This window comes from Peromyscus californicus, unplaced genomic scaffold (genome assembly GCF_007827085.1).
Source record: "Peromyscus californicus insignis strain IS unplaced genomic scaffold, ASM782708v3 Scaffold_14__1_contigs__length_90479793_seg_1, whole genome shotgun sequence".
NCBI lineage: Eukaryota > Metazoa > Chordata > Mammalia > Rodentia > Cricetidae > Peromyscus > Peromyscus californicus.
The window spans coordinates 7,123,277-7,151,150 of NW_026294435.1; the positions used below are offsets into that span (position 1 = coordinate 7,123,277).

Below are 27,874 nucleotides of genomic sequence, written 5' to 3' on the forward strand. Positions count from 1 at the left end.
CAGGGAGGCTTGAACTGGGGGTTCTGGCTGAGCATAGCTGTCAGCGCAGAAGGTTATCTAAATATTCCTAGAAGTGGTTAGGTAAGGAGTTAGCGGTCTACAAAGTTAGTAAGGCTGTAAGAAAGGAGGGTCCGAGCTGAATTGTGTAAAGCTATTACTTAACGTCCACCTGACCTAGGTGGTGTCTCCTTGTGGAATTTACCTTAAATCAGGAGACTTGCATGTGGACTGTTATTACTGCTAGTCCTTGAAAGTGGCCAAGGGAGATATCTGATTCCAGAGAAAGCCTTTCCTGAGGCTGTTCTCCAAATACCTGGAATGTGTCCAGAGAGTGATCAGTCCACACTGTTAGACCTTCTTAGGGAAATGTCAATTGGGAAAACTATGAAGGTACACATGATTTTCATAACAGAAGACAGGTGATATATAACAAGCCGAGTAACACCAAAAACTCCTTGGGATTTGGCTTCCTCTGGAGGAATTCCCTGATCCCTCCAGGTAGTGACTTTGCCATAACCAGCTGAGTTCTTATGATATATTCTTGCAGCCCGCAGCAGATCAGAGTAGGTCAGAGTGAGGGAGAGGAGGTCCGCAATAAGGCTTGTGTTTAGCAAGTTCAGTTTAGGTACAGCCCTCAAAAATGCCTGTGCCCTTGGCTCAGTAATTCAATTTCTAAGGCTTCCAGGAAAACATTCCAAATGTTTGGTGTTCAAAAGCATAGGAAAAGGGACCAAAGCAACATTTTGAAGTAACTGTTTTCAGTTTCTTTCTATTCCTGCCTTTGACACCTTTCCTTTTTTTTTTTCAATTTATAAATTTATTAACTAAAATGGTTCTGCAATAAGATAAGATACTTGACCTTCTTTTTTTGATTTTTTTATTAAGAAGTTTTTTATTCATTCCATATACCAACCACAGATCCCCCTCTCATCCTTCCTCCCACTCCCCCCAGCCTTCCCTGCCAGTCTACCCCTTGACACCTTTTCTTACAAATCTAAGTAAATTCTGTGGAGAGGGAGCATGGGAGGATGGTGGGTTCTCCTGCAGTGGGAAACATGAGCGCCCTTGATTTGGTTCTCTCGAGCTGAACCAGCTGGGAGATGTTAGAATCAGAACAGGTTGTTTTTCCTTTCAAGTTTATTTGTATTGTTTTAATTATGTGTAGGTAGGTATGTGTGTGTGTGTGTGTGTGTGTGTGTGTGTGTGTGTGTGTGTGTGTGTACGTACACGAGTGCACACGTGAGTGCAGTGCCTGTGGAGGACAGTCACAGGCAGTTGTTAGCCACCTAACATGGATGCTAGAACTGAACTTAGGCCCTCTGCAAGAGCAGCCAGTGTTCTTAACCACTGAGTCATAGTTCTCCAGCCCCTCAACACCGATTCTTAATCAGGGTTTCCTATAGAATGAAAGAAAGTTCATAGGTAGTCTTCTGTGGTTCATGAATTTTTTTGGAAATCATACAAAGTTTGGAATTAAGAGTCTTTTCTAGAGAAGTGTCTCAAGTTCTAAAATAAATTTCAGACCATCCCATCTTAAGTTATTTGAAAAATTTACTTCTCATCAAAGTTAAGTCTCATCAGAGGTGGGGAACCACTAACTAGAAAGAAGACAAGCGATTATGATGTGTTGAACCATACACAGCTGTCCTAGTCTTTGCCATGCATCACACAGCGTCCAGTGCCATCAGTAACTTTTTGTGCATTGTTAAGATGCAATGGTACTCCCTTCAGAAATGTAAGCTTAGTTCAGCAGAATATATTCAAATTTGCATTTAGACATACTTATTCCTTTCATAAAGATAATTGTTCTGATGATATTTGTTGCTTTCTTTATTCTAAAATGTTAATAATGCCTTTGGGTTTATATAGTTTTGGGTTATTCTCTATGCTTAGTATTTCTCTGAACACATTGTAGTGTAAGAATGCTGAATAGGTTCAGATTATTAATTAACTCCTATTATTGGTTAGGCTCTGGAGCACTTCTTTAATATGGATTCTTAGGCCCTGTTTTGGTCAGATGTAAAAAGCACACTTGAGGAGTTACCTTATTACTCTATCTGTGTGTCTAGTACATACACAGGAAGGCTTAGTGATGGAACTTGGTGGTCTATTAACTAGACTTAATCAGAATTTCTTTGTTTTGGCCTTAAATTTCTTTGGAATGGTGGTTTATGTAGTTTTCATAAATATAGTTGGTGTTTGAAGCTTTGTGTTAGGGGTTGGAGTATAGCTTATCAGTGGGGCACTTGCTATCATGTCCAAGGCTTTGTGTCTGATTCCTAGCATTACCAAAAAACATAAAAATAAGAGGAAATCTGGGCTCAAGAACACTAAGTTTAACCATAATCTCTTGGAGGCATTCAGATAGCCAGTAACAGTACAGTTTAACTTAATGTTTCCTTTCTTTTCCATTTGTATTTGGTTTTGTTTTGTTTTCTCAATTTTTAGTCTTTTTTTTATAAGAATAAAAAGCAAGAAATGATAGAAACCAGCTGAGGAAACACTCAGACTGTTCTTTCTCTTTTGTAGGTTGCTCTCTGATTCTCAACAGCTGGATACTTTAAGGAAAGCAAGGTCTTACATAAAACAAGAAAAGTTTGATGAAGCAGTAAGTACACTGGCACTTGAGGTCGGGTTAGCTGTATGTGGGGAGCAGATCAGGCAGGTTGAGAGGTTCCCTGAGGAGGGCCTTTAGCCTCAGACATGCTTCTCCTTACTTGAGGCAATCTATGATTGCAGCTTTCTAGTTTGGCTTTAGAAAGGAACTGTATTGCTATTTCTTTTTTTAATGAAAACACAAATTTCAAGTAACCGTCCTCCTCCTACGAGGGTGCAGAGCACCACATTTGCCGTTTACTCCACCGCATTCCTGACAAAACTTTGACTCAGACTGCCTCTACCCACTGTTTGTTGTGTTGGGTTGTGTTGTATTGTGTTTCAGTTACAGGGGCTTGAACATAGGATCCTGTGCATGCTAAGTAAGCACTCTGCCACTGAGCTGCATGCCCAGCCCTACTTTATTTGTTTAATTTATCAATTCCTTTACTTATTATTATTTTTTTAGACAGAGAATTGCACAGTTGCCCAGGCTAGTCTCAAATTTACAACTCTCCTACCCCAGCCTCTAAAGCAGTTGGGATTACAGACATGTGTCACCATGCCTCACTAAAAATTCTTCCATTTAAAAAAAAAAAGCCTAAATATGCTAATCTGTATATTTATAATTTTTTAATTATGATTTTAATTTTTATACTTTTTCCCTGGTAGTATTTGAACCCAGGGCCTCTCATATGCTAGGTAAGCACTGTACCACTAAACTTCATCCCCAGCTCTCTAAACTATTCTCTTCTAAATACTGTATTTTGGTGATGTTTTATAGTAGACTTGCATAATATAATATGAAAGTAAAATATAATGCATATGCACACGTGCTTACATATACATATACATATACACATACATACATACATACATATATGTATATTTCCATTATTTGGGATATATACTAGAGAACCTTCATTTCCTGTACCTGTCATCTGAGGACCATTTCTGCATAATGAATTACTTTCAAACACTACATAGATCACAGACAGTTTCCATTAAAATGCCCTATCTTCCCAAACTGAAAAATCTCTTTTATTGAGATTTTTTTTTCATGGTTTGCAAGAAGATTCTCACAGTTGAAATCTGTTCCTATCCTCCCATCTGTAGTCACTCCAGTGAGTACTTAGTGGATTGGTTCTATGGAATGCCAGTTTTCCCTGGTTTAGGAGATGTGGCTTTTATTGTTTCACTGAAAGCTCTATGTATATTTTGTCCCCACAGGTCTCCCTCTGTGAGGAGCTGATTGACCTCGCGTTGAAAGGACTGTCCTATTATCACACTTACGACAGATTCTTTTTGGGCATCAGTGTTGCAGTTGGTTTTGTGGGATGGACGTCTTATGCTTCTTTGTTAATCCTCAAGTCTCATTCTGATCTCACAAGAAGTGCTAGGAAGGAAGTTAAGGTAGGTTTAGAAGATGTAACAGAGATTTCAGATGATGGTATCAAAGTCACCAGAAATAAGGACTAAGAAACCGAAGCAATCATGTATAATGAGTTCATGGAATATGTAAATTGTAAGGGTCAGTGAACTGATGTGTCTCTCCTCTGCCTTCTTTGTATTGGCTATGTTTTTTGTTGCATCTGTCTTTTCAGTGGCTAAGAGGAGACATTGATAACACTGCTCTGTAACTTAAGAGAAACATGAAGAAATATATATGAACAATTTAAGTTCTTCTGTAGTCTTAGTGATGCTCGGTTTCTTTCTTTTCTTTTAATAACTACTCAATATCAGTATTACATATACTTCTAAGATAGGTTATTAGAAAACTACTTCCGAGCCAGGAGAGATGACTCAGAGCTCTTGCTGAGGACCTGAGTTTGGTTCCTAGAGCCCCTATCAAGTGGCTCACAGTCACCTGTAATTCCAGTTCCAGGGAAGCTGGTGGTCCCTGGTCTCCCCGAGCATCTGATTACATATGACACATACATTCATGTAGGCACATGCACATTAATTAAAAATAAATCTTAAAAAAAAAAACCACTTCAAACCAGGCGCGGTGGTACACACCTTTCATCACAGTACTCAGGAGACAGAGGTAGGTGAATTTCTAAGTTCAAGGTCATCCTTGTCACAGAGCAAGTTCCAGGACAGCCAGGGCTACACAGGAAACCCTGTCTCTCAAAAAAAAAAAAAAAAAAAAAAAAAAAAAAAAAAAAAAAACCCAAACCACTCCAAAGCTCTATATTTATCATTAGCTCATATTAAGAGCTAGACAAACAATAAAGTCATTGTTTAAATATTATTAATTAATAAAAATATTAAACAGTTAAAATGATATTTCTTCTCTGACTTTCTTTCTCTTTCAACTTTCTGACATAAATTTCCAGAATGTTTTCTTTACCTTGTTTTAAGAATTCAAGCCTAGCTTACTATGTTTTCAATGAAAGGAAGAGGTCAGACCTCTAAACCAGTGGTTCTCAACCTTCCCAGTGCTGCGACCCTTTAATACAGTTCCCCATGTCATAGTGACTCCCAACCATAAAATTATGTTAGTTGCTACTTCATAACTTTAATTTTGCTACTGTTTAAATTGTAATGGAAATATCTGTTTTCCAATTATGTTAGGTGACCCTTCTGAAAGGGTCATTCTACCTCTCAAAGGGTCACTTCCCTTTGAGAGAAGGTTGAGAACCACTGCTCTAAATAGAGACTATAACAGTACATACATGACTTTATTGCTTTAAAACACTTCCCTATCAGAAGTATATTGTTGACTCTCATCTACCAGGCAGAGTATCCTACCTCCATTTCCTTTGCTTTGTTCTCTGTAATGATTATTACTGTGTCCAAATTCTGTAAAAAGTAATGTATTCTGCTAGTATATTTTTAATAATAATAGTCTATAAACATTTCTAGTGGTAACTTTTACCATTTTATATTTTATTTGTCTATAATGTAGGGAAGAACAATATTGCTTTATTTTGATTTTTTACAGTTCTGTAATACATCTTAAATAATTTCTCCCAAGTAATTTTAATTATTTCAGTGTTTTTGAAGTTGGCTATAAAGGGAATTATTTCCTACATGTAAGAGAAATACACTGAAATGAATATGTTTTGGTAATGGAGAGATGTGTCTAGGAATTCCCCTGAGTCCTTGAAATGTATACTGCCATCTTCGCCTTTAAATGTGCACTCTAAGTTCCGATGAGACTGAACTGAGGGGAATTTACTGACTTGGTAACAGCCTCCCAGCCAGGGTGTGGGGGACTGAGATCTGGGACTAAGACTGCTTTTTTCTCTTGCTGTTCAGAACATTAAAAAAGAAGATATATTTTTGTTAATGTGTCAAGAATTCATAGTTGTAGTTCTTTATGTTTATTAATTTGATAGTTAAGTCAGTATTTAATTGAGTGTACAGTACAATGCTCAGTGTTCTGTAGAGAAATAATGAAGTTCAGATTTTACCATTAAAAATCTTGGTATTAAATAAAGTAGGCAAGAAACAAGCACATATATCCACCTCCATGATATTGATCACTACATATCATACTACAAACGACAGCCTTAGTGTATATTAAGTGTTTAAGATGATACAAGAACTGCCATATTTTAAATAAAAGAGAATCCTTCATAGTGATAATGGGAAAAAAGTAAGTCCTGGTGTGAGTTTATTTTATTTTTAAAGACTTATTTTTAATTACGTGTATGTATGTGTGTAGGAGGATATGTGCACATGAGTGCAGGTGCCTGTGGAGGTCAGGCATCAGATCTCCTGGAGCTAGAGTTACAGGTGGTTGTAAGCTATCTAGAATGGGTGCTAGTATCTGAACTTGGGTCCTCTGCAAGAGCAATATACATTCTTAACCACTCAGTCATTTCTCCAGCTTCTTGTTGCAAATTTAGACTAATGAGAGGAGGAAAAATTCAAGCAGATTGAATAGTACAAGCAAGGGTACGCTGCGAAGCTATTCTGTTGTGATGGGCATAAGTTACCTTTATTGATCTCCATCTTTTGCAAGTATACCCTACCCTGGATGCCTTATTGTGGGGCGTTTACCCACCACCCCCACAGTTCCCCAGAGTTTTCTTGAGTGTGAGCAGCAGGAAATATTAGATAGAAGGATTTATTGCGGAGAATATTGCGGAGATAAACAGATAGAAAATAAAGGATAGCCTAGAGAGAGCCTGGAACCTTTTCCAACGGGCCGACTGTCTCTGCCCCAGGGTTTTTATAGAGATGCCAAGGGGTGGAGCAAAAGACCTCCTCCCCCAGCACAGCCAAGTGCAGACCATTCCAGACACCTGCACTTAGGCCCGTGGTCTAATCATCCACTATGCGGACCTGCTGGGTAAAGTCACGAGGAACCCGAGAACGGACTCCCACAGGTCCCCCTTTCTTAATATATAAAAAATAACTATTAATGGCTTACAGCAATCTCCATAACTGTTACACCTCCCAATATGGGAGTAGAGGATGATAAAGATGGCATTTCTCTTTTGAATTAGGTCCAAGGTGACTACAGCAGTCTTAGCTGCCTCAAGCCCTTTCTAAACCAAAAACTCTTAAGGCGACTACAAACTTAAAGAATCCCTTAGCTTCATCATTACCATTAACAGGTTAACATAAATATTGCTATACATAGTCACAATTCTCTCAATCTTACAACTCAAAGCAAACTCTTAACAGAACCATTTGAATTAGCATATATGGTGCTAAATATAGTTAACAGTTTTCTCCATCTTACAACTTTAACTCAATCATTTGAATTTTCTTGCTAACAGAACATAAGGAAAAACTTCAATGTAGTCACATCAAACTTAAATATTTCCTTAACTCCCCAAAACCAGGGTGCATTAATATCAATAGGTTTCTGCAAACATAATTCAATCTCATAACTCCTCCTTTTCTTTATAATTTTTTAAACAAAATCTCAAACCTAGTTAGAGAAACCCAAACTTATACAATTCCTAAAAACCCATATTGAAAAACAATATTTTCAATCTAACCATTAACACTTTGAAAACTTAGCAAAACATCCAAAAGCAGTTTCTTAATAAAACTCTTTACATTTTAAAAGTAGTCTTAGTATACCCCATTTGCATTTCTTTTTTTTTTTTTTTTTTTTTTTTTTTGGTTTTTCGAGACAGGGTTTCTCTGTGTAGCTTTGTGCCTTTCCTGGAACTCACTTGGTAGCCCAGGCTGGCCTTGAACTCACAGAGATCCGCCTGGCTCTGCCTCCCAAGTGCTGGGATTAAAGGCGTGCGCCACCACCACCCGGCTTCCATTTGCATTTCTTACTAACAAGAACATGACATTAATCCACTCAAACAACTTTTGAAATTTGACTAAGGAATATTAACTCTCCCCCTTTTCTTTATAATTTAAGCAAAATCTCAAGCCTAATTAGAAAACCCAAACTTTTCCATTTAAACAGTTCCATTTGTAACACAAAACCAGTTCTGTAATTTCATTTTTACATAAACAGTTCCACAAAACAATTCATGAATCACCAATTAATAAAGCATATATGCATACACAAAACTGCATCTTGATTCTAGGTAGAAATAATACATTTCTTCATTTAAACAGTTCTATTTTTAATCCAATTCCAAAAAACAGTTCCTAGGTCATTACTATGAATAAACTCAAAATTGTCCCATTGCAATAAAATCTCTATTGTTCATTTCAATAGTCCCAAAATTCAAATGATAAATTCTGGTACTAGCCTTCCAAATATGAAGAAATCCATAACCAAGATCTTTTTGTAGTTTTCTCTCATTTTAAGTTCAAAAAGTTCAAACAAGAAATAAATTCTGGTATCGGACTATCACTTCAAAATATAAAGAGATGTTTTTCAACCAAAACTTTTTGCAGTTAACAATTTTTGTTCAAACAAGCATCTCTGAACTTATTCTCAAGTCAGAGACCTTTTTAGGTAGAGTAGTATTCTAAACCGCACCGTTTTTGATGTTCGCTCAGGTTTTTCTGTGTTGCGTCGATTTTCCACAGATCTCAGCTGCGGATGCCTTGTGCTGGTTCTGGCGTCCGCCATTCTTAGCTTCTTAGCGGCTTCTGGAGCTTTTGAAACCATTCAGACTGCCTACTTTGCAGTCTACTGGGACACTAACCTTCTGTGTCTCGGGTTCTTTCACCATATATATTAGGAATAGATTCATATTTAACATTTACACTTTTTTACAAATTCACATATAACATTAACATCTACTTATTTATACTCTTTAAGGGAACTATAGAACTACTTTAGCAAATATATTTCTTATTACTTCTTATATATTTCTTATGTTCATTCCATCTTATTTCTTATTTAAACTTACATTTACAACTAGCATCTTTACTTCTTACAAGCTTATTACTACATGTCTTAAGACTACCTTAGATATTTCTTGCAAGCTTATATTCTTAAAGGAACTCTATAGATCTATTTTACAAACTTATATAGGGCTACCATTAGCATATATTTAACTTAACACCTAAAGATTTCTTAACAGAGATCTAACAAGAGAATTTTTACAAACTCACATATCTTATTTTCATCTTTTTCTATTTCTTACTCTTAATTATTATCACTATCTCTATTAGAAAGATTCTCTTAACTAGACAGGAAGTACGTACATCATTTCTAAAGTTTAGAATTTAGTCAGCTTTGTTATAAAGCACTGGGAATTTAGTGAGTGTTGTTGTCATAGAATTGTGATAGTTGTTGCTAGGGGACTGTAACATTCTTGGGACAAAGCCACAACCCAAAGTTGCCGAGTTCTCTCAGCCTTTCCGAACCGGCAGAGATGCACTGTCAGTGGTAACCGGTTTTTAACTAGAGACTGTCCATTCACCCAAATTCATAGTAGTTCCCCTAAGTGCTTCAATTCAGACAAACATTCCTTTTACAGCAGTACTTTTGGTTTGTTCTACCGAAAACCTTCACTTTACCCTGAGGGTGAAATTACCGTATTTAGCTGCTGTAAAGCTCTTCGCCAAATACTGCAAAGCTATTAGGTGATATAAAGTATTTTTCTAAAGGAGCTAGTAAAGCCACAAGTGGCACAGCTCCGAACTGTATTTAGTATTTTCACTTCATTAGCTTTAACTCCTGATGTTATTAGCAGCTGTAATATTTAGTATTGATTTTTTATAAGGAACTTTCAGGTGAAGCAACTCTTTTGTAAGACAGCTTTTCTGAAGTTTGTTCCCATCTATAAAGCAGTCATTTCTTTGAATGCCTGTTTCCTTGTCTCCTTATTAGATTTACAAAGGAATCACTCATTGCAGGCTGTTCATTCAAGGCAAAGAACTTCTTAAATTTCAACATGTTTCTAAGACAACGTTCAGTGTATAAACTGCTCTCTCTTGCTTTCTTAAGGATTTTAAAGTGGCTTGTTTGCTCTTAAAGGTAGCTTTTTGTCATTCAACTACCGTAAAAACTTTGCACAGCTATTAGGGTAAATAAGGCATTTTACCAATGGAGCCCCAAACCGTGAAGCACCTAGTTCCGTATCCTTTCAATTTTTCATTGGAACTGACAGTTAAATGATTTTCCTCCTTATTCTTTTAAAAGCTGTATTTTAAATTTACCATGAACGTATTTTCGAGCTGACAAGCGTGTTTCAGGGCAATGTCGCCATCTTTAGTGGAAAAACTACCTTTCTCAGAATGCATTTCCCTTATATCAGTCCATAATATCAGTCCCATATCAGTCAGTCCCTTATATAATTTTCCTTATATCATTTCCCATCAGTCATTTCCCATAGTTCTTTTCGGGTCTGAGAGTCAACTGGTTCTCTTTTACCAGACTTGCTTACAAATTCTTGCCCAGGAGGTTTGAACAAAGTTTTTTGCTTTTGCAATGGGAGATTTGAACAAGCATTTTACATTTTCAATTATGGCACATTGGGAGATTCCTATTCTCTCAACTGGCTTTAACTGGTGTCTCTCCTTCATTAGACACTGGCCCCAAATCAGAACTGCACCTGCCTCGTTAGCCAGCATTGAGGCTGGCATTTCTGATAGCAACTTTCCTAGGGGCTTGTGTTTGTTTTAGCCAGTCAGTGAAAAACAAGATCATGTACAACAACTTTCCCATAGCTCCTTCAGAAGAGATTTTTCTCCCACTGATTTTATTCTCATTTTGCTTGTTCCTCCCCCCCCCCCCCCCCCCCCCCCGCAGATGCAGAGCTTCAGGTATCTGTCTGCGGCTCTGTACCTCTGCTAGCTGCCTTTGGAGGTAGGGGCTTTTTTTTCTCCCCCAGAATCTGCCTCAAATTCTAGCAGCTTTTTCAGGTCATGCATTTTTCTGGGGAGGATTATGTCCCTTCTGTTTCTCAGGTAAAGTTTCCTGCCCTTTGGGGCTCTCTGTAGCTCTTTACCCACACTCTCCCAAGCGTTTCCCTCAGGGTACTCTGACCCACTGTCTTTTACTGGCTTGAAGAGACAGAGCTTAGTAGAGGTTTTTAGGAACTTGTCCCTGCCTCCTGCATTGCAGGGAGGATTTTTAAAGCTTGAAAGAACTTAGGTTTTGCTGTCTTAAGAGGTTTGTTATTTTCCCTTAGAGCTAATCACAGGTGGTCCCCATACTAATATCTTCAGGTGATTCTAATTTTTGTCCTGAGAAAGTTAAAGGCTTTAGTTTTTAAGTTTAAAAGAGCTTTTAGTTTGAGAAAGATTAAGGCTTTTTAGAGAGATTTTTTTCCCCCCAAGTTTTCCAAGAAAAGCTTTATAGTTTAAGAGAAAGATTTTTTTTTCCCCCAGGAGAAAGACCAACTTTTCCCAAAACTTCACAACTTTAAACTTTGGCCTTTTACACCCCCATTTTCACCTCAGGGAGAAATCACTTTCTCCTGCTGCTTGGACTTAGCATTTCAGCTGTCCCCAGGTTAAAAGCTTCCATAGGAAGCTTTTTCTTCCCCATAAGCTCAAAGAAGAGCTTTTTTACTACCCGTAAAGCCCAAAGAAAGATTTTTTCCCCCCAGTTTGCATTCAGAGCCCCCAAAGTTAGAAAATTGAAGAGGTTTTCTGTCTAGTTGCCTTATTTTTTCCTACACAATCTTACACTTCTAAGTTTTTCCTATACTATATTACTACACTATACCTTATACTTATTTTTCACAGATAGAAATTGAGAAAGGGATAGAAGATAGAAAATTTTGACAGAAGAGAATTGCGCTGCAGCATCGGACATCCTTCCAGTCCGCTTTCCTTTTCTCTCGAGGATAAAACCCCTGCCTCTCAATATATATAAAAATATATATTTTCCATAACACCGGCATGCCTTATCCACTGGCAGGGCTGAATTCACCACTTTCGCCAAAAACTCTGTAATAAAACTATTATTTTCCTTTATCTTTAGTCCCTATTACTTTGTCTTTCGTCCCTGTTCATTTGTCTTTAGTCCCCCCTTTTTTTTAGTCCCCCCTTTTTTTCTTTAGTCCCTGTTCAGGCGCCATTCTGTGGGGCATTTACCCACCACCCCCACAGTTCCCCAGAGTTTTCTTGAGTGTGAACAGCAGGAGCTATTAGATAGAAGGATTTATTGCGGAGATAAACAGATAGAAAATAAAGGATAGCCTCGAGAGGCCCTGGAACCTTTTCCAACGGGCCGACTGTCTCTGCCCCAGGGTTTTTATAGAGACGCCAAGGGGTGGAGCAAAAGACCTCCTCCCCCAGCACAGCCAAGTGCAGACCATCTCAGACACCTGTACTCAGGCCCGTGGTCCTAATCATCCTCTATGTGGACCTGCTGGGTAAAGTCACGAGGAACCCGAGAACGGGCTCCCACACCTTATGAATGTTGTTCACTTAGGTTTAACCTTGCTGCAATTTTGTTGATTATGATTCTCGTAATATGGATGGGAGATTGAGGCTTAGATCATTCTACCATATTGTATTAACTCTGGAAAATCTAATTGTTTTTTAGACACTCTCATATCTTGCATTTATTATTATTTTTACTCATTTCAAAATAGTGTAAATGAGTTCTCATTTCTTACAATTGTAGTGTAGCCCCTTTCAGTTTTAGAGATCTCATCTGTCCATACTTCTTTAAATTTGCCCTTCTATCCCCCATCATTTTGCTATGGAACTTCCACTGCTGTCTCTTAATCTTTATTTCTTGTGCTATTGATTGAGAGATTTTGTGATTGCTAAGACTAATGCAAATAAGAATAAAAATAAAAATAATAGCCATCATTTAGTAAGCAGAAATAATGTTTTAGTTACTTTGTTAAGCCCTATGGAATCTGATTTCTTATTACCGATAAATATATATACATTTATTGTTCCCATGTTATGGATAGAACAAAACTTTGTCTAAAGAAAGCTTTGTACTTTGGACTGATCCCTTCCACATTAGTTGTTAATCAAGAAAATGCTGCACAGACATGCTCACAAGCCAATCTAAGGAAGCAGTTCCTTAGCTGAAGTTCCCTCTTCCCGGGTGTGTAAAGTTGACAACCAAGATCACCCATCACAGTATCATAGCCAGCTTATGAACTCGAACTTAAAGCTCTTAGCTACTGTGTTGTGTTTCAGCCTCTTTTTACATCAATGTCCTAACTTATCCTTGATTTCTTCGTAATATTTTATGCTGGTAGAGAAAGACATCAAAAAGAGATGGGAAATATTTAATATTTTCTTCTTCCCTAAATTTGTGTATTTCCAGAAAGAGGTTCTAGGATGGCCAAACACCCTAATTGTTGTGCTAGAAACCTCATCCAACTACTGAGGGATCTGGATGCAGAGATCCATGACTAGGCCCCGGGTGGATCTCTGGGAGTCCAATTAGCGAGAATGAGGAGTGTTTATATGAGCGAGAATTGTTGAGACCAAGGTTGGATAAAGCACAGGGACAAATAGCCAAATGAATGGAAACACATGAACTATGAACCAATGGCTGAGGGGTCCCCACTGGATCAGGCCCTCCGAATGGGTGAGACAGTTGATTGGCTTGATCTGTTTGGGAGGCATCCAGGCAGTGGGACCAGATCTTGTGCTCATTGCATGAGTTGGATGTTTGAAACCTGGGGCCTATGCAGGATTGTTTGGCTCGGCCTGGGAGGAGGGGACTAGACCTACCTGGACTGAGTCTACCAGGTTGACCTCAGTCTGTGGGGAAGGCTTTGCCCTGGAGGAGATGGGAATGGGGGGGGGGGGTTGGGGGGAAGGTGAGGGGGACGGGAGGGGGGGAGAACAAGGGAATCCGTGGCTGATATGTAGAACTGAATTGTATTGCAAAATAAATTTAAAAAAAAAAAGTACTTAAAGACTAAGAAAAAAAAATAAAGAGAATGATAACTATAAGAAGTACAAATTAAAATAAGCATTTCTACATTAAAAAAAAAGAGATGGGAAATATTTAATATTTTCTTCTTCCCTAAATTTGTGTATTTCCAGAAAGAGGTTCTTAATTCCCACTGTATTTACCCTTGGATAACAGGCTGAAGAAACAGAAAACAAGGAATGGAAACAAAAATAGCACCTTTCCCCCCACCCCACAGTTCCTTCCTTCTCTCCAGGCATACTTAGTATCTTCTGAGGGTGCTTAATGTACCTTGTACCATTTTGTAACCACTGCTTCAGACCCTAGAACTGTAGTTCTCAGCATTGTTACATTCCCTTAAATGGGTCCTTTTCCCAGTTCTTGGACTGTGTGTTCCTGACCCTTGCACTCACACCTGGCCCAGAGCACCAAGAGGCCTTGGTAGTCTGTGAAGCTGGCACTAGTGACTTACATGTGGGGAATTTCTTATTTAGCAGGTGGTTGAGAGCAGTAGATTTAACTCAAGAGGCCAACTGTGTTTAGGCAGTGGGAGAGAGGCGAGTGGGCAGCATGACAGGTTGGAGCTTGAGTAGAAAGAAAGTTTATTTTCAAATGAAGAAGAGTTTATTGTGTGAATAATAGGTCTTTGTGAACTAGTCACAGAAGCCAGTCAAGATTTAGAAAAATTGTTTCTAACAGGAACTATGTTCAGAGTTCTGAATGAATTATTTACAAACCAACTTTAGGACTATTGCCAGTCTGCAGCTGAGAATTGCTTAATAGTAACCATTCTAGGATAGCCAGATATTTCCTGATATTCAGTCACCCTCAAATGATAGATTTTTCATTTTGAAAGAATTCTGATTAATAATCTAGTTGAAGAAACATTAGCAGAAAATAGTTTTCATGGGTTTAGATGTGTTTAAATGTTCTGTTTCATTTTCAGAAACCACACCATCTCTTGTCATGTAGCTTTGTAGCTATTGGTGTCTTAGTGGCGTGCTTCCTGATGATCCAAGCCTGTCCCTGGACTTACTATGTGTATTGCTTGCTGCCAGTGCCAATATGGTATGCAGTTCTAAGAGAGTAAGTAACATGTCTTTCTGCCTTGTTTTCCAATTCACTGGCAGTTAATTCTGTATTTAAAATGCATTAGATTTGGTAGATGAATTTTTCTTTGGGCAGCCAACTCACAAAAAATGACATGGAGACTTATTATTAATTATGAAAGCTTGGCATATAGCTTAGGCTTGTTCCTAATTAACTCTTATAACTTAAACTAACCCATTTTTATTCATCTATGTTTTACCATGTTGCTTTTTACTTTTCTTTCAGTCTGTATGTCCAACTCCTTGTCTTCTTGGTGTCTCCCAAAAAGCCCATCCTTCTGCTCCACCAAAACAAAGAAAAGCCACGCCACTCAAAACCCCTACTACGTCCAATGTGGTTTTTTTTTTATCTCTTCCAGATACCTTCTGATGCTCTCTGATCACTTTCTGTCAACTATTTGCTAACTCAGCCTCCTGACCCAAGGTTAATTTTATTTAATTGATGCATATGCAAACAGTGAGATTGAATATCCCTCAACAAGTTTTCTATAGCATAAGTCATAAAAGATGGCTATAATACTCTCAGCTGTCCAAACACTCTCATTTTGTTTACCACTGCATAAGGTTGCATATTACACATCCCTTTTGACTTACCTTTTTGACTTCACCTGTATTGCCTTGAGGAAGCAGTGACCCCATTCTTTTCTTTGACTAGTCTTCAAACAAAAATATAAAATAAAATAACATAGTTGATATTAGTGTGCTGTCATGAGTACCTTACATCTAGAATTTATTTTATCTTGTATTTCAGTTTATCTTCATGTTTTGCAAGATATGTGTTTTCTTTCCATACACTGTACTTTTTTCTTAGCCATCAAATAAATGAAACTTTGTAATTATATAGAATCTATTTATATATACTGACAGAGTCCACACTATTCACATGTGCTATGGTTCTGTCTTTATGTCCTTCCTCATGATGGTCTAAATGTGGATTCTTACTATTACATTCATCTGGAAAGGAAGGCACTCAGTCAGGTTTCAGGAACTTTAAAGAGCATCTTTAAAATTACATAACAGGATGGGTGTGATAGTGCATGCTATGATTCCAGTACTGTGGAGACAGAAGCAGGAGGATCTGGATTTCTAGGTCTGGACTTTATATATAGGAAAAGGCTTCCTAAAAAAATAAAACAAACAAAACAAAGCAACTGGCTAGCATGTGTGTTCTAATTTTTGTTGATTCTAGCTTTGACTACTTCTGTCTTTTAAAAATATGATTTAAAAATATTGAGATATTAGAATATAAGAAATAAAATATGGAAATGCTTCAGATATCTTTAAATATAAGGAAAAAAGACACTGAGCAAAGAACACACTGTGAATTCACCATCTAAAAGAAGTAAGGCTATTGGTTTGCTTAGCTCACAGTTCTTTTTTCCTGATATCATTTCTCTGGTTTCACAATTTTCTAAAAGGTTTCCTAGGCAGGAAGAAAATTGTGCTCTATTATAGAACTCCTTCTGAATTATTAAATAGCCCAATTGTAGAGATAACATATGCATATTTAAATTTTAAAGGAAGGTGTGATTTTGCAGTTTTATTTTATTTCACCCTTTTAATAGGTTGCATGGAAAACAAAACATGAAAAGTGAGTTTGTAGGCTGGCTAGATGGCTCCACAGGTCAAGGCACCTGGGACCCACATGGTAAAAGGAGCGAACAGATTCCTACAGGTTCTTCTCCTCTATATCCACACTGTACAATGTACACCCATACACATATATACAAACAATAAGTAAATAAAAATGTGATATTTAACCCATTTTTTTTTCTAGAATAAAAGCTCTACAAAATGGACTTCATTTAATCTTTTGTGCTTCTTTGCTTATTCACAGTAGAAAACAAAAGAGATATTCTCCTGGTAGTACTGACTTTTCTTTCCTAGGTGGCTGCTTGGCAGTGTGATAGCATTCTGTTCTATAGCCGTTGTTTTCAATCAGAAAAAGGTCATAAACCGAATGACACTGGCCTTTTATAATTACCTACTTAATGCTCTACAAATGCTAAAGTTTTTCTTCTCAGTGGCGAAGTGTAAAATGTACTCAAGTATGTAATACATTTTTGGTGGTTATAAATTCCCAATTACAATTAGTGTACAATTAATGACATCTTTTTTTTTTTTTTTTTTTTTTTTTTTTGGTTTTTCGAGACAGGGTTTCTCTGTGTAGCTTTGCGCCTCTCCTGGGACTCACTTGGTAGCCCAGGCTGGCCTCGAACTCACAGAGATCCGCCTGGCTCTGCCTCCCGAGTGCTGGGATTAAAGGCGTGCGCCACCACCGCCCGGCCAATTAATGACATCTTAAATTGGGTTTGGAAAGGTTATTTGGCTCAGTTAAAAAGTGCAGTTAGGCCGGGAGTAGTGGTGCATGTCTGTAATCCAGTCTCTTCAGGAGGCTAAGGCACAAAAACAACGGGGATTTCGAGGCCAGCCTGACTAAATAAAGTTTAGATGAAAAGACTGAGGTGTTAGCTTAGCATCAGAGTGTCTGGCACATGTCGAGCCCTGGGTTTTGTCTTCAGTACTTCAAATAAACAAGTCAATAAATGCAATTAAGACTTTCCCTACTAAGGCTATGGATTGTAGCTCAGTGGTAGATAAATGATTATCCAGGTGAGTTTCAGTTTCCATACTTTGGGGTTCATTTTATTTTCTTTCTAGTTCATTTGTAATACATGTACCTTTTTAAAAGTAAGATTGTACAAAAATCATTTATTGAACCAGGTGGTGATGCCGCATGCCTTTAATTCTGGCACTTGGGAGGCAGAAGCAGGCAAATCTCTGTGAGTTTGAGGCCAGCTTGGTCTACGGAGCGAGTTCCAGGACCACTAAGACTACAGAGAAACCCTGTCTCAAAAAACCAAAAAAAAAAAAAATAATAATAATAATAATAATTTATTGTCATTCATATTTACAAAAGCTAAGCAAATGCTTGTCATCATTTTCCCCCAAATACTTAAGGATTTCCCACCTTAATAAGTGGAAATTAAAGTAAGCAAAGCCATTGAAACAAATTGCTATAGTTTATCTTGAATTTTAAATAATTTATGAATGGAAATTTCTGGGATTTTTAGCTTTGAGCAGTTTTTATTTTTTGTATTATGTTGCTAATTTTAAGATGCTTTGCAAATTAGAAGTAATCTTTTTGTAAATCATCTCCTCAAACAGATATCAAGTTATTCAAGACCTGGTTTCATCACTGTTGACTTTTCCTCTGAGCCATTTTGTTACCTACTTTCTCATGTTCGTCTTGGGAATTGAAGTACTGGTAAGCACGTGACTAGGCTGCATCTCCGGGTGTCTTGCATTTTCACAGCACTGGATTAGAGCCCTTACTGTGGTTTTCTTGGCATGTATCACCAGGTGTTGAGTTTCTTCTACCGCTACATGCTGACAGCAGGACTGATTGTGTTTGCCTGTTGGCCGTTTCTTACCCAGCTGTGGACCCGAGCAAAGGTATAAGTGTGAAAATTTCTAACAATAAACAAACACAAACCAGGAAATATTATTTAAGGTTACCATGTTTGACTGTCTGCTTGATGGGATTAAGAATCACTGTAGAAACAAGTCTCTGGGAAGTAGTTATTCAAGATGAAAATTCCCACCTGAACTACTGGGACTATCAGAAAAAAAAAAAAAAAGGAGCGCAAAGTGAGCAGCAACATTGGTTTTTCTCCCTGACTTTTTGCAGTGTGACCAACTGCCTCCAGCTCCTGCTGTCATGACCGCCCGCGCCCCCCATGATAGACAGAACTGGAAGGGAAAACAAACCTTCCTTCCTTCAGCTGCTTCCTGCTGTACATTTTGTCATTACAATGTTACTTTCCACAGTAAATACCAGACAGGTTTTGCTTTTAGCTTCACATTCATGCACTATGTGAGATGCTGAAAACAGATTTCTAAATGTATTTTTTTCTTCATTGTAGATCACCTGCCTGAGTTGGGCTCTCTTCTCTTTGCTTCTGGCAGTGTTTCCACTGATGCCTGTTGTGGGTAGAAAGCCAGACCTCTCTCTAGTGTACGTACAGCATTTTCCATTTCAGTCGAATTTGTCCTCTGTGGACACTCTGACATTTAAAAACAATTCTGTGTGTGTGTGTGTGTGTGTGTGTGTGTGTGTGTGTGTGTGTGTGTGTGTGTATCCATGAAGGCCTCAGGAGGATGTGAGGCCCTTGGATCTGGGGTTGCAGGTGACTGGGAGCCACCTGATGTAGGTGCTGGGAACTGAACTGCCATCCTCCAGCAGAGCAGGAAGTGCTCTTGACTGCTGAACCACCTCTCCATCCCCAACACCATAACACTTTAATCTTGGTTCTGAGCTTAACATCGCATGGATAAACTTGAAATAGTAATATAAAATTACTAGTTATAATTAGCCTGAGAGGCATTGTGGAGATGCTACCAGACCTTCACAGGCAATAAAACTGCATCAAGCAGTAACTTAAAACTCACTCCCATCGCAGACTAGATTTTCTTTATTCTGAGTATTATAGAATCTGTAAATTTTTAGTTACATGTGAAAGTATTCTGTTGCTGGAGTGTTGCCTTCGAGTGTGTCCATAACCAAATGCCATTGACAAATGAAAGTCTGCCCTATTTGAATTAAATTTTTTTCCTATGGGGGGAAAATATCTCTGTTTATTTTGAAAGCTTTACATTTATTCTGTGTTGTTTTTTTTATTTTACTCTTTATTTTAATCTTTTAACATAATTCTTTATTGGTTCTTTAGAAATTTCACATCAGGCACCCCAATCCCATTTGCCTGTCCCTCCATATCTGCCCCTCACCTCTACAGCATTACCCCCCCTAAAATTAATTAAAAACAAAACAAAAGAAACAGAAACCCATCTCGTTCCTCCGTCTTTCCAAGACCTCTTCACTCATCCTAGTGGCGTCTGGAGCTGTGGTGTGTCACACAGTACCCCCTTTTGTCCAATCAGCCCCACCCTTGCCGAAACTCCTCTGGGATATCCTGCTGTTGTCCCCAGTCAGAGGGATCCTGTGGTTGTCTTTCCACAGGACAGTCCCTGCACGTACTCCAGCAGGCCATAGATGGGGTAGATGTTAGAGTGGGCCTACCCAAGGTTCAGGATGTGAGTCTGGGTGGTAGCTGAGCTGGTCCGGGTCCACTGGGACTACTTCCTAAGGTGAGGGCCCATGCCATTTGGGCCAGCTCTCCCATGCCCATGGTGAGGTGTGGGGGCCGCTCTCCTGAGAGCTGGGGGCAGCTCTCCCATGGGGGTGCTGGGCCAGCTCTCCTGCTGCAGTGTTCAGCGAGGGGCAGGGCCATTGTTGTCTTGTTCTATTTCGTCTGCAGAACTGGAAATCAACCCCAGGACCTTGTACTTGCTAGGAAACTTTTCTGTGTTTAACCATTCAAATTGTGTAAAATAATTTTCTATGTTTTACATATGTTCCCAATGTTGATGGTACATTTCTCCTCAATATGACATAGACTAGTGTTAAAAATAATTGGTTGCCTTTGCTTTTAAGTTATTATTAGGTAACCTGCTGGCACTCCTTCCCACCCATGTGTGTGCGTGTGTGTCCTTGTGTGTCTGTGGGTACTTGACTAAATTATCTTTGTTTCATCTAGCTGCTGCTGAAATTCCTTTACTTTTTTTTTTTTTTAAAGACAGAATCTGTATATGTAGCCCAGGCTGGCCTCAAACTCAGTGTCCTGACTCAGCCTTCTGAGTGCTGGGATTTAGGCATGTACACCACCCCACTCCATTCTTCTTTTTATAAATCATGTAGTCACCTTTGCTGCTTACATCTGAGTGCTCTGGGTATTTTTTTTTAATTTGGTTTTTTGAGACAGGGTATCTCTGTGTAGCCATGGATCTCCTGGAACTTGCTCTGTAGACCAGGATGGCTTTAAACTCAGAGATCTGCCTGCCTCTGCCTCCAGAGTGCTAGGATTAAAGGTGTGGTCCACCACTGCCTGATTTACTCTGGGCATTTTAAAAAAGCATTTTAACCTAACTTTTAATAGATGAGGGTATATCTTTTTTTTTAACAGTAGAAAGATTAACTGAATATTTTTAAGTAATTGTTAATTTAAAAAATTTTTATTATTTTTTAATAAACATTTATTTATTTACATCCCAGTTGCAGTTCCCTCCCTCCTCTCCTCCCAGTCGCTTCCCCAACACTCCCTCTGTTTCCACCTCCCAATCCACTCCTCCTCCAATTCTATCTAGGAAAGGGCAGGTCTCCCATGAGTATCAATAAAACATGGCATATCAAGTTGCAGTAAGACTAAGTACCTCCCCATGTATTAAGACTGTGCATGACAACCCAGTTTGAGGAGTAGGGTCCCAAAAGCCTGTAAAAGAGTCAGAGACCATCCCTGCTCCACTGTTAGGACTCCCACAAGAGGACCAAGCTATACAATAATTTAAGAAATTCTTTACATTTCTTTGTTTGTTGGTTTTCCTGGTTTCTTACAACAAAACAACAAAATCAGTATGAACTGGATCAGGAAGTGTCTTAGGAATGCAGTTTATAAGCAGAGCCCAATAATTGTATTGAATTATAAGACCATACCATCCAAACTATACTTTTATATTACAGTATTGATAAATTAAAGTTTTGGAAGGTTTATGAAGTATACATAGCATCTGAGAACCTAAATTCAAATACTTTTATTTATTTATGTATTGATGTAGACTGTCCTGTGAGTTCTTTTAGTGTCTCTATAAAACCCTTTCTTTCCTTTTATCAGCCGCTGTCCATTTGTCCTGCTCAAGCTATATTGACATAGTTAGGAGGAAGTTATAATATGCTAAAAGGGGCATAAATTGCATAAATGATCTCTGTAGAAATTTGCCACTTGTATATTCCACTAAAGACTGACTGAGAAAGCAAATAAACCTTCTAAAATGTGAAAAATCAAAATTGTGTTTTTGAAAATTATGGTGTTTCTCTCTAAACTTGATTTAGATTGCCATGAATGTTAAATTCATGTTGGCTTCTTGTGATTATTTGCAATTTATTTTACTCTTAGTTCATAGAGGAAGTTCTGTCTCCATTTGGTCTCTCACAGCAATTCTGTCCTCTAGATTACAGAAACAGATACATGAAACATTTAAGGACAAAGTAGGAAGAGCAGATAGGTGTATAGTGTAACTATCAGAATCCTGTGAGCCCGGTGCACTAAATCAAAAGAGTTGCCAATGAGTTAAAATGCAATTTATTTTTTGAAAGAAAGAGAAAAAGCAAAGTTTTTTATTTTACAAAACTATTTTTCTTTATTCTTATGATTCTCAGATTCGTTTAAAAATTAAAACAAATGTCAGCCATGTTCTTGGCCTACATCTTATCATGCATTTGCTTATTTCTATAACAAGCTAATTTTTCCTTAGTTTTCTTAATTTGAGTTCTAGATTGTATCATGAACATATTTTTAGTTATATTACTCAGATTTTTATGAATTAAGAAATAGAGCTAAAATTCCTTGATATTAGTTGCCTGTGACTTCAGTGACCATTTTCATAGCAGTCTAGAAAGTGAAATTAGCTACTTCATCATATACAAGATGACTTGTATGATGATGTATTCCCCCAACACCTTTGAGACTACTGCCCTACCTTACAGCCATGCCAACTGAGGGATACCAAGATCAGTGACAGGAAGGAGCTGTTTAGGAGTGCTGTGTTCTTCTCTGTGTGAATGAGTTTTCAGAGTCAGAATCTGCGTGACAGATGCTGACAGTCTTTTGTTTAGCTATCTTTTATATTCTCTTCTGTATATTTGCCAAGTTCAGATTAAGAAACATGGCAGTTGGTGAATGAAAAAGAATGAATTAGAGAAATAAGGTAATAAGTAAATATACCAAAATTGTGGAAGGTGGTTACAAGTAACCCTGCCATGTTCCTGTCCTCTTATTTCCCACCATTCCTCTGCCAGCTTTACTACTTGTTGATTAATCGAAATGCTTGGGAGTTCTACATTTGTGTAAAGTGTCTCATATTCTCATATGCTGTCTTTAGTATGCTTCTTTAGAAAAGTTTTAATGTGAATTATATTTTGAAACAGAATTGGTGCAGGCTTGCTGGTTCTTCTGCTGTCCCTGGCTATTGTAACAACTCTCATGAAAAGAAAAATTACTTTGGTAAACGAGGAGCTGTTGGTACTTCTGTTACAGGTCAGTTACAAATTTTCAATATCCACTTAGCAGAATAATAGTGCTAGGTTCTAATCTAGGACCTATGACCTAGCCAGCCACAGGGCTTTGGTCCAATGAACAGTAGAAGGAACGAGCTCCATCTTGTCAAGGAGGTGAAGTCCAAGCAGGAAATAGCTGGTCAGTCCCATAGTATTTGTGCACCTATTGCACCAGTGAGCCTGTCTTGCCAGTCCCGTCATTATTGTAGCTGGAAGGGTTCACAGCTGGGTAAGACTTGATTATTTTTCTCCCCCAGTAACATGCATAACACCTTCCTGCACTGTAAGAACTAGGCAGTGGGGATAGAGCTTCCAGGTTGTACCACTTAATTTCTCCATGTCCTATGACTCATGTTTGTGGTGTCTCCAGCAGAAATCTTACCATTAAGCTCTGGAGGGTAACTGAAAGCAATGGCAATAGCCTATACTATTATTGAGAAGAGTCTGAGGGATCACACTGACCAACAACTTGAGCACCCTCCCATGGCCCCTTACTGGTTTCCTGTCATCTATTGGTACTCTATTTTAAACATATATATCCAAAGAATCAAATCTATCCTTCACATAAAGGAAAATACATGCGGTATTTGCCTTTCTGGGTTTCAGGTATCAGAATGATTATTTTCAATTCTATCTATTTACCTATAAATTTCATAATTTCATTTTACTTTACCCTCCAGTAATATCCCATTATGTGTATGTGCCACCAAGTCCATCTATGTATGGGTGTGAGGCCACCCACTGGAGCATGGGAAACCAACCAGTGGGAACACCCTCCAAAAAGAATGAGTCTCTCTCCATCGCTGTCAGCTGCCAAAAGCTCCTCATTTGGTGGTGATGCCTAGAGAGTACCTCCTCCATCTATATCAAAGTTTAGGCTGACTTGTTCTTGTGCAGGTAATCATAGCACTGTGAATTTATGTGTGCAATAGCTATGGCCCTTCCAGCTGAGTAATAGTTCATCATGTCACATTTTTCTTACCCATTCGTCTGTTATTAGTCATCCAGGTTAATTCTCTTTCCTAGCTATTATGACTAGAGTACTGGTGAACATGGGTATTCCAGTGTCTTTGTAGTAGGATGTGAGGTCCTTTGGGTGATACAGCCAGGTCATATGGCAGTTCTATTTCTAGTTTTTGAGAAACCTCCAGACTGATATCCAAAGTGTCTGCACTAGTTTGCATTGCCACCAACCTGAGTTCCCTTTTCACCACTTCCTGTAATGGATAAATAACCATATCTGGAGCTCTACCAAACCCATATGAGTCTTCTCAAAAAGTTCTCTCAGAACAAAGCCATCATAATTGTTTCCAAAGCAGTGTGAAATAAAAATATACCGTGCTTAAAAGATATAGTAAGTTACATTCGTTCTTGGAGAGCAATAGTGAACTCATAAGAAGAGACAAAATCCTTTGTAAACATCCTGTCGAGCCTAAGAACATATGTTTCATTGTAAATGGCACACTGACTGGCTTTCCTCTAAAGCTAGGGTAGTTTTGGCAGAATCTGCCTACAGTAATGAGAGCTTTGACAGTAGTGTGTGTTCCTGACTCTTACTCCAGAGAAGAAATAATATCATGTTTAAATTCTTATATACTTTGTTAGAAATACCACTGAGTATTGTATAACTCCATTGTAAAGTTCTTGCATTATCTTTAGTAATTTGCATTAATTCCTGTGCTTGACATATTTTATTGATGCCAAGGCATTTTTTTTTCTCATTTTGGCATCTCTGAATTAGAATATGTCTGTCTTAGTTAGGGTTTCTATTGCTGTGAAGAGACACTATCACCACAGAAACTTATAAAGGAAAATATTTAATTGGGGCTGGCTTACAGTTTTAGAGGTTTAGTCCATTATTGTCATAGCAAGAAGCATGACAGTGTGTAGGCAGACATGGTGCTGGAGAAGGAGCTAAGAGTTCTGTGTCTTGATCCACAGGCAACAGGAAGTGAACTGACTTACTGGGCATGGTTTGAGCATTTATGAGACCTCGAAGCCTTCCTCTACAGTGACACACTTCTCCAACAAGGCCATACCTACTCCAACAAGATCACACATCCTAATAATGCCACTCCCTGTGGGCCAAGTGTTCAAACACAGGGGTCTATGGAGGCCATACCTATTCAAACCACCACAATGTCTTAAATAGAAAGGATTCTAGGATTGTATCATAGCTTTATTCACAGCAATTTTTGTGTCTTAATTTATCCCCTGAAAAGACAAAATAAATTAAATTTATCTCTAGGATTTGATGAGATCACTGATCTAAACTCTGAGAGCTTATTTTTTTGTAGTCTTACTTTGGCTCATTTCTTTTTTTTTTTTTTTTTTTTTTCGAGACAGGGTTTCTCTATGTAGTTTTGCGCCTGTCCTGGAACTCACTTGGTAGCCCCGGCTGGCCTCGAACTCACAGAGATCCGCCTGGCTCTGCCTCCCGAGTGCTGGGATTAAAGGCGTGCGCCACCACCGCCCGGCCGGCTCATTTCTTTAAATTGGTAATTCATTCACCTAGTTCAGGGATCATTAGTCATTTTTCTATATAGCTGGATAATATTTTTGGTTGTCATGCATATGGAGTCTGTTAAAAATGTTCAAGTCTAGCATGCCAGCACAAAGGGAGACAATGCAAAAATGAATAAAGCAGTTTTTATGAGAACAGCCTTTAAGCTGACTCCTCCTTTACAGTAACATATAATGACCATTTATACTGTGTCAGTTCCCATGGCCAGGTAAATATCCAGACTGCAAAAACGTTGAATAAATAAATACATGGATATTGCAGAGGAACAGAGATGGGAAAGGCATGAAACTAGACACTCCCTCCATTTGCATAATTTAAGAAACCTTCAACATTTTAACAGATACTTCTAAATAGAAGCACTGATGAGGTATGCTGTAGCACTCTTGAGAATGTACGTGCCTCATGTCATCCTCTGGCAAGTCTGTGGCTTAGCATGGCAGTACTGACTTGTAGTTCTGGAGCACAAGAAGGCAGACTGGTTCAGTTCCAGTTTTTCTCAGCATTTTCTTTCCAGTATGTCACCTTTCCCTGCCTTCCCTTTGCTAACCTGTGTGGTGTGTTTTCAGATGGTGAGTACAGCGCTCTCTATGTACATTGTGTACAGCACACACCACAGTCTGTTAAAGAAAGAAGGCCTGCCTTTTATGAATCAGATTGTGAGCTGGGCAACATTAGGTAAGTGGCCACTCAAACCAAATTGGAAAAATTTACCTCCAGTCTCATATCTTTTTTTTTTTTTTTTTTTTGGTTTTTCGAGACAGGGTTTCTCTGTGTAGCTTTGCGCCTTTCCTGGGACTCACTTGGTAGCCCAGGCTGGCCTCGAACTCACAGAGATCCGCCGGCCTCTGCCTCCCGAGTGCTGGGATTAAAGGCGTGCGCCACCACCGCCCGGCCAGTCTCATATCTTAAAAACGATACCTTTGTGTCTGCATTGTACTGAAAGAAATAGTTTTGATAAAGGAAAACTGTAACCAGCTATTATTTCTATTTCTTTCTGGAATTTGACAAAGAAAAGTAGAACTCTTGTGAGTACATATGAGTTAACAAGAATTACTTAATAGAGTATTTATGACTTGATAGTTGGACTGTGTGCTTATGAACGTCTTATAATATCTACTGAGTGATTCCAGAAAAGAAGTTTTTTTGAATATTCCATTCAGTATATATATAAGTATATTTAATTTTCATGTCTGTCTTTATATTTTCAGGTCTTACATAGATCAGTAAATAACTAAATTTATGTTTCCATTGTTAAAACCAACAGTGACTAGGTATTTCCCATCATAGTGCATATTTTATGAAGCTGCTTGGTGTTTCCAATCACGTTCCTCTGTATGGTACCCTTCTTTAAGAGTGTTAGATATGGGGTGGTGAAATGGCTGTGTGGTTAAAAGTGCTTACTGCTTTGCAGAGGATCCAGGATGAGCTCTCAGCACCCACATGGTGGTTTACAACTGCTTCAAAAGTGAATACACAGATAGGGAAGGAATAAAGTCTTAAGGATATGATAGGAATGGAGTTATTTGTCCTCTCTGCTCACAATTTTTCAAGTTCCTTTTAGAGGCAGGAGGATCTTCATGAGTTCCAGACCAGACAGTTCTACACACTGCCTCAAACAAAGCAAAACAGAACAAAACAAAAACAAAAACAGTACCCTTGGCCTGGAGTGGTGGTGCATGCGTTTGATGCCAGCACTGGGGAGGCAGAGGCTGGTGCTTAAGTTAAAGGCCAGCCTGCTCTCTATAGAGAGTTCCAGGCCAGCCAGGTATATGTAGTGAGACCCTGTCTGGAAAGGAAAGAAAAGGAGAGGAGGGGGAGGGGAAGGGAAGGGAAAGGAAAGGAGGGGAAAAGAAGGAAGGGGAGAGGAGGGAAAAGGAAGGGAGGGGAGGGGAGAGGAGGGGAAAGGAAGGGAGGGGAGGGGAGAGGAGGGGAAAGAAAGGGAGGGGAGGGGAAGGAAAGGGAAAGGAAAGGAGGGGAAAAGAAGGAAGGGGAGAGGAGGGGAAAGGGAGGGGAGGGGAGAGGAGGGGAAAGGAAGGGAGGGGAGGGGAAGGGAAGGGAAAGGAGGAGAAAGGAAAGGAGAGGAGGGGAGGGGAAGGGAAGGGACGGGAAAGGAAAAGAGGAGAAAGGAAAGGAGGGGAAAGGAAAGGAGGGGAAAGGAGGGGAAGGGAAGGGAAAGGAAAGGAGGGGAAAAGGGAAAAAGGAAAACGGAAAGGAAGGACAGGAAGAAGGAGTGGAAGAAGGAGTAGAGGAAG

The 27,874-nt window shown here is 38.8% G+C and overlaps 1 protein-coding gene across 6 annotated transcripts in view; it reads left to right on the forward strand.

Moving 5' to 3' along the window:
• Pign (phosphatidylinositol glycan anchor biosynthesis class N) overlaps window positions 1-27,874 on the forward strand; it is a 177,403-nt gene that overhangs the window by 56,514 nt on the left and 93,015 nt on the right. For all 6 annotated transcript variants that reach the window (XR_008217785.1, XM_052736493.1, XM_052736496.1 and 3 more), the window contains 8 exons: window positions 2,530-2,608; window positions 3,826-4,008; window positions 14,766-14,905; window positions 18,097-18,196; window positions 18,292-18,384; window positions 18,855-18,946; window positions 22,970-23,078; window positions 26,189-26,297. Coding sequence is in view for 5 of the 6 variants with exons in the window: in XM_052736493.1 (XP_052592453.1) it covers window positions 2,530-2,608; window positions 3,826-4,008; window positions 14,766-14,905; window positions 18,097-18,196; window positions 18,292-18,384; window positions 18,855-18,946; window positions 22,970-23,078; window positions 26,189-26,297 (905 nt within the window). In the remaining variant the exon portion in view is untranslated. The remainder of the gene's footprint in view (window positions 1-2,529; window positions 2,609-3,825; window positions 4,009-14,765; window positions 14,906-18,096; window positions 18,197-18,291; window positions 18,385-18,854; window positions 18,947-22,969; window positions 23,079-26,188; window positions 26,298-27,874) is intronic.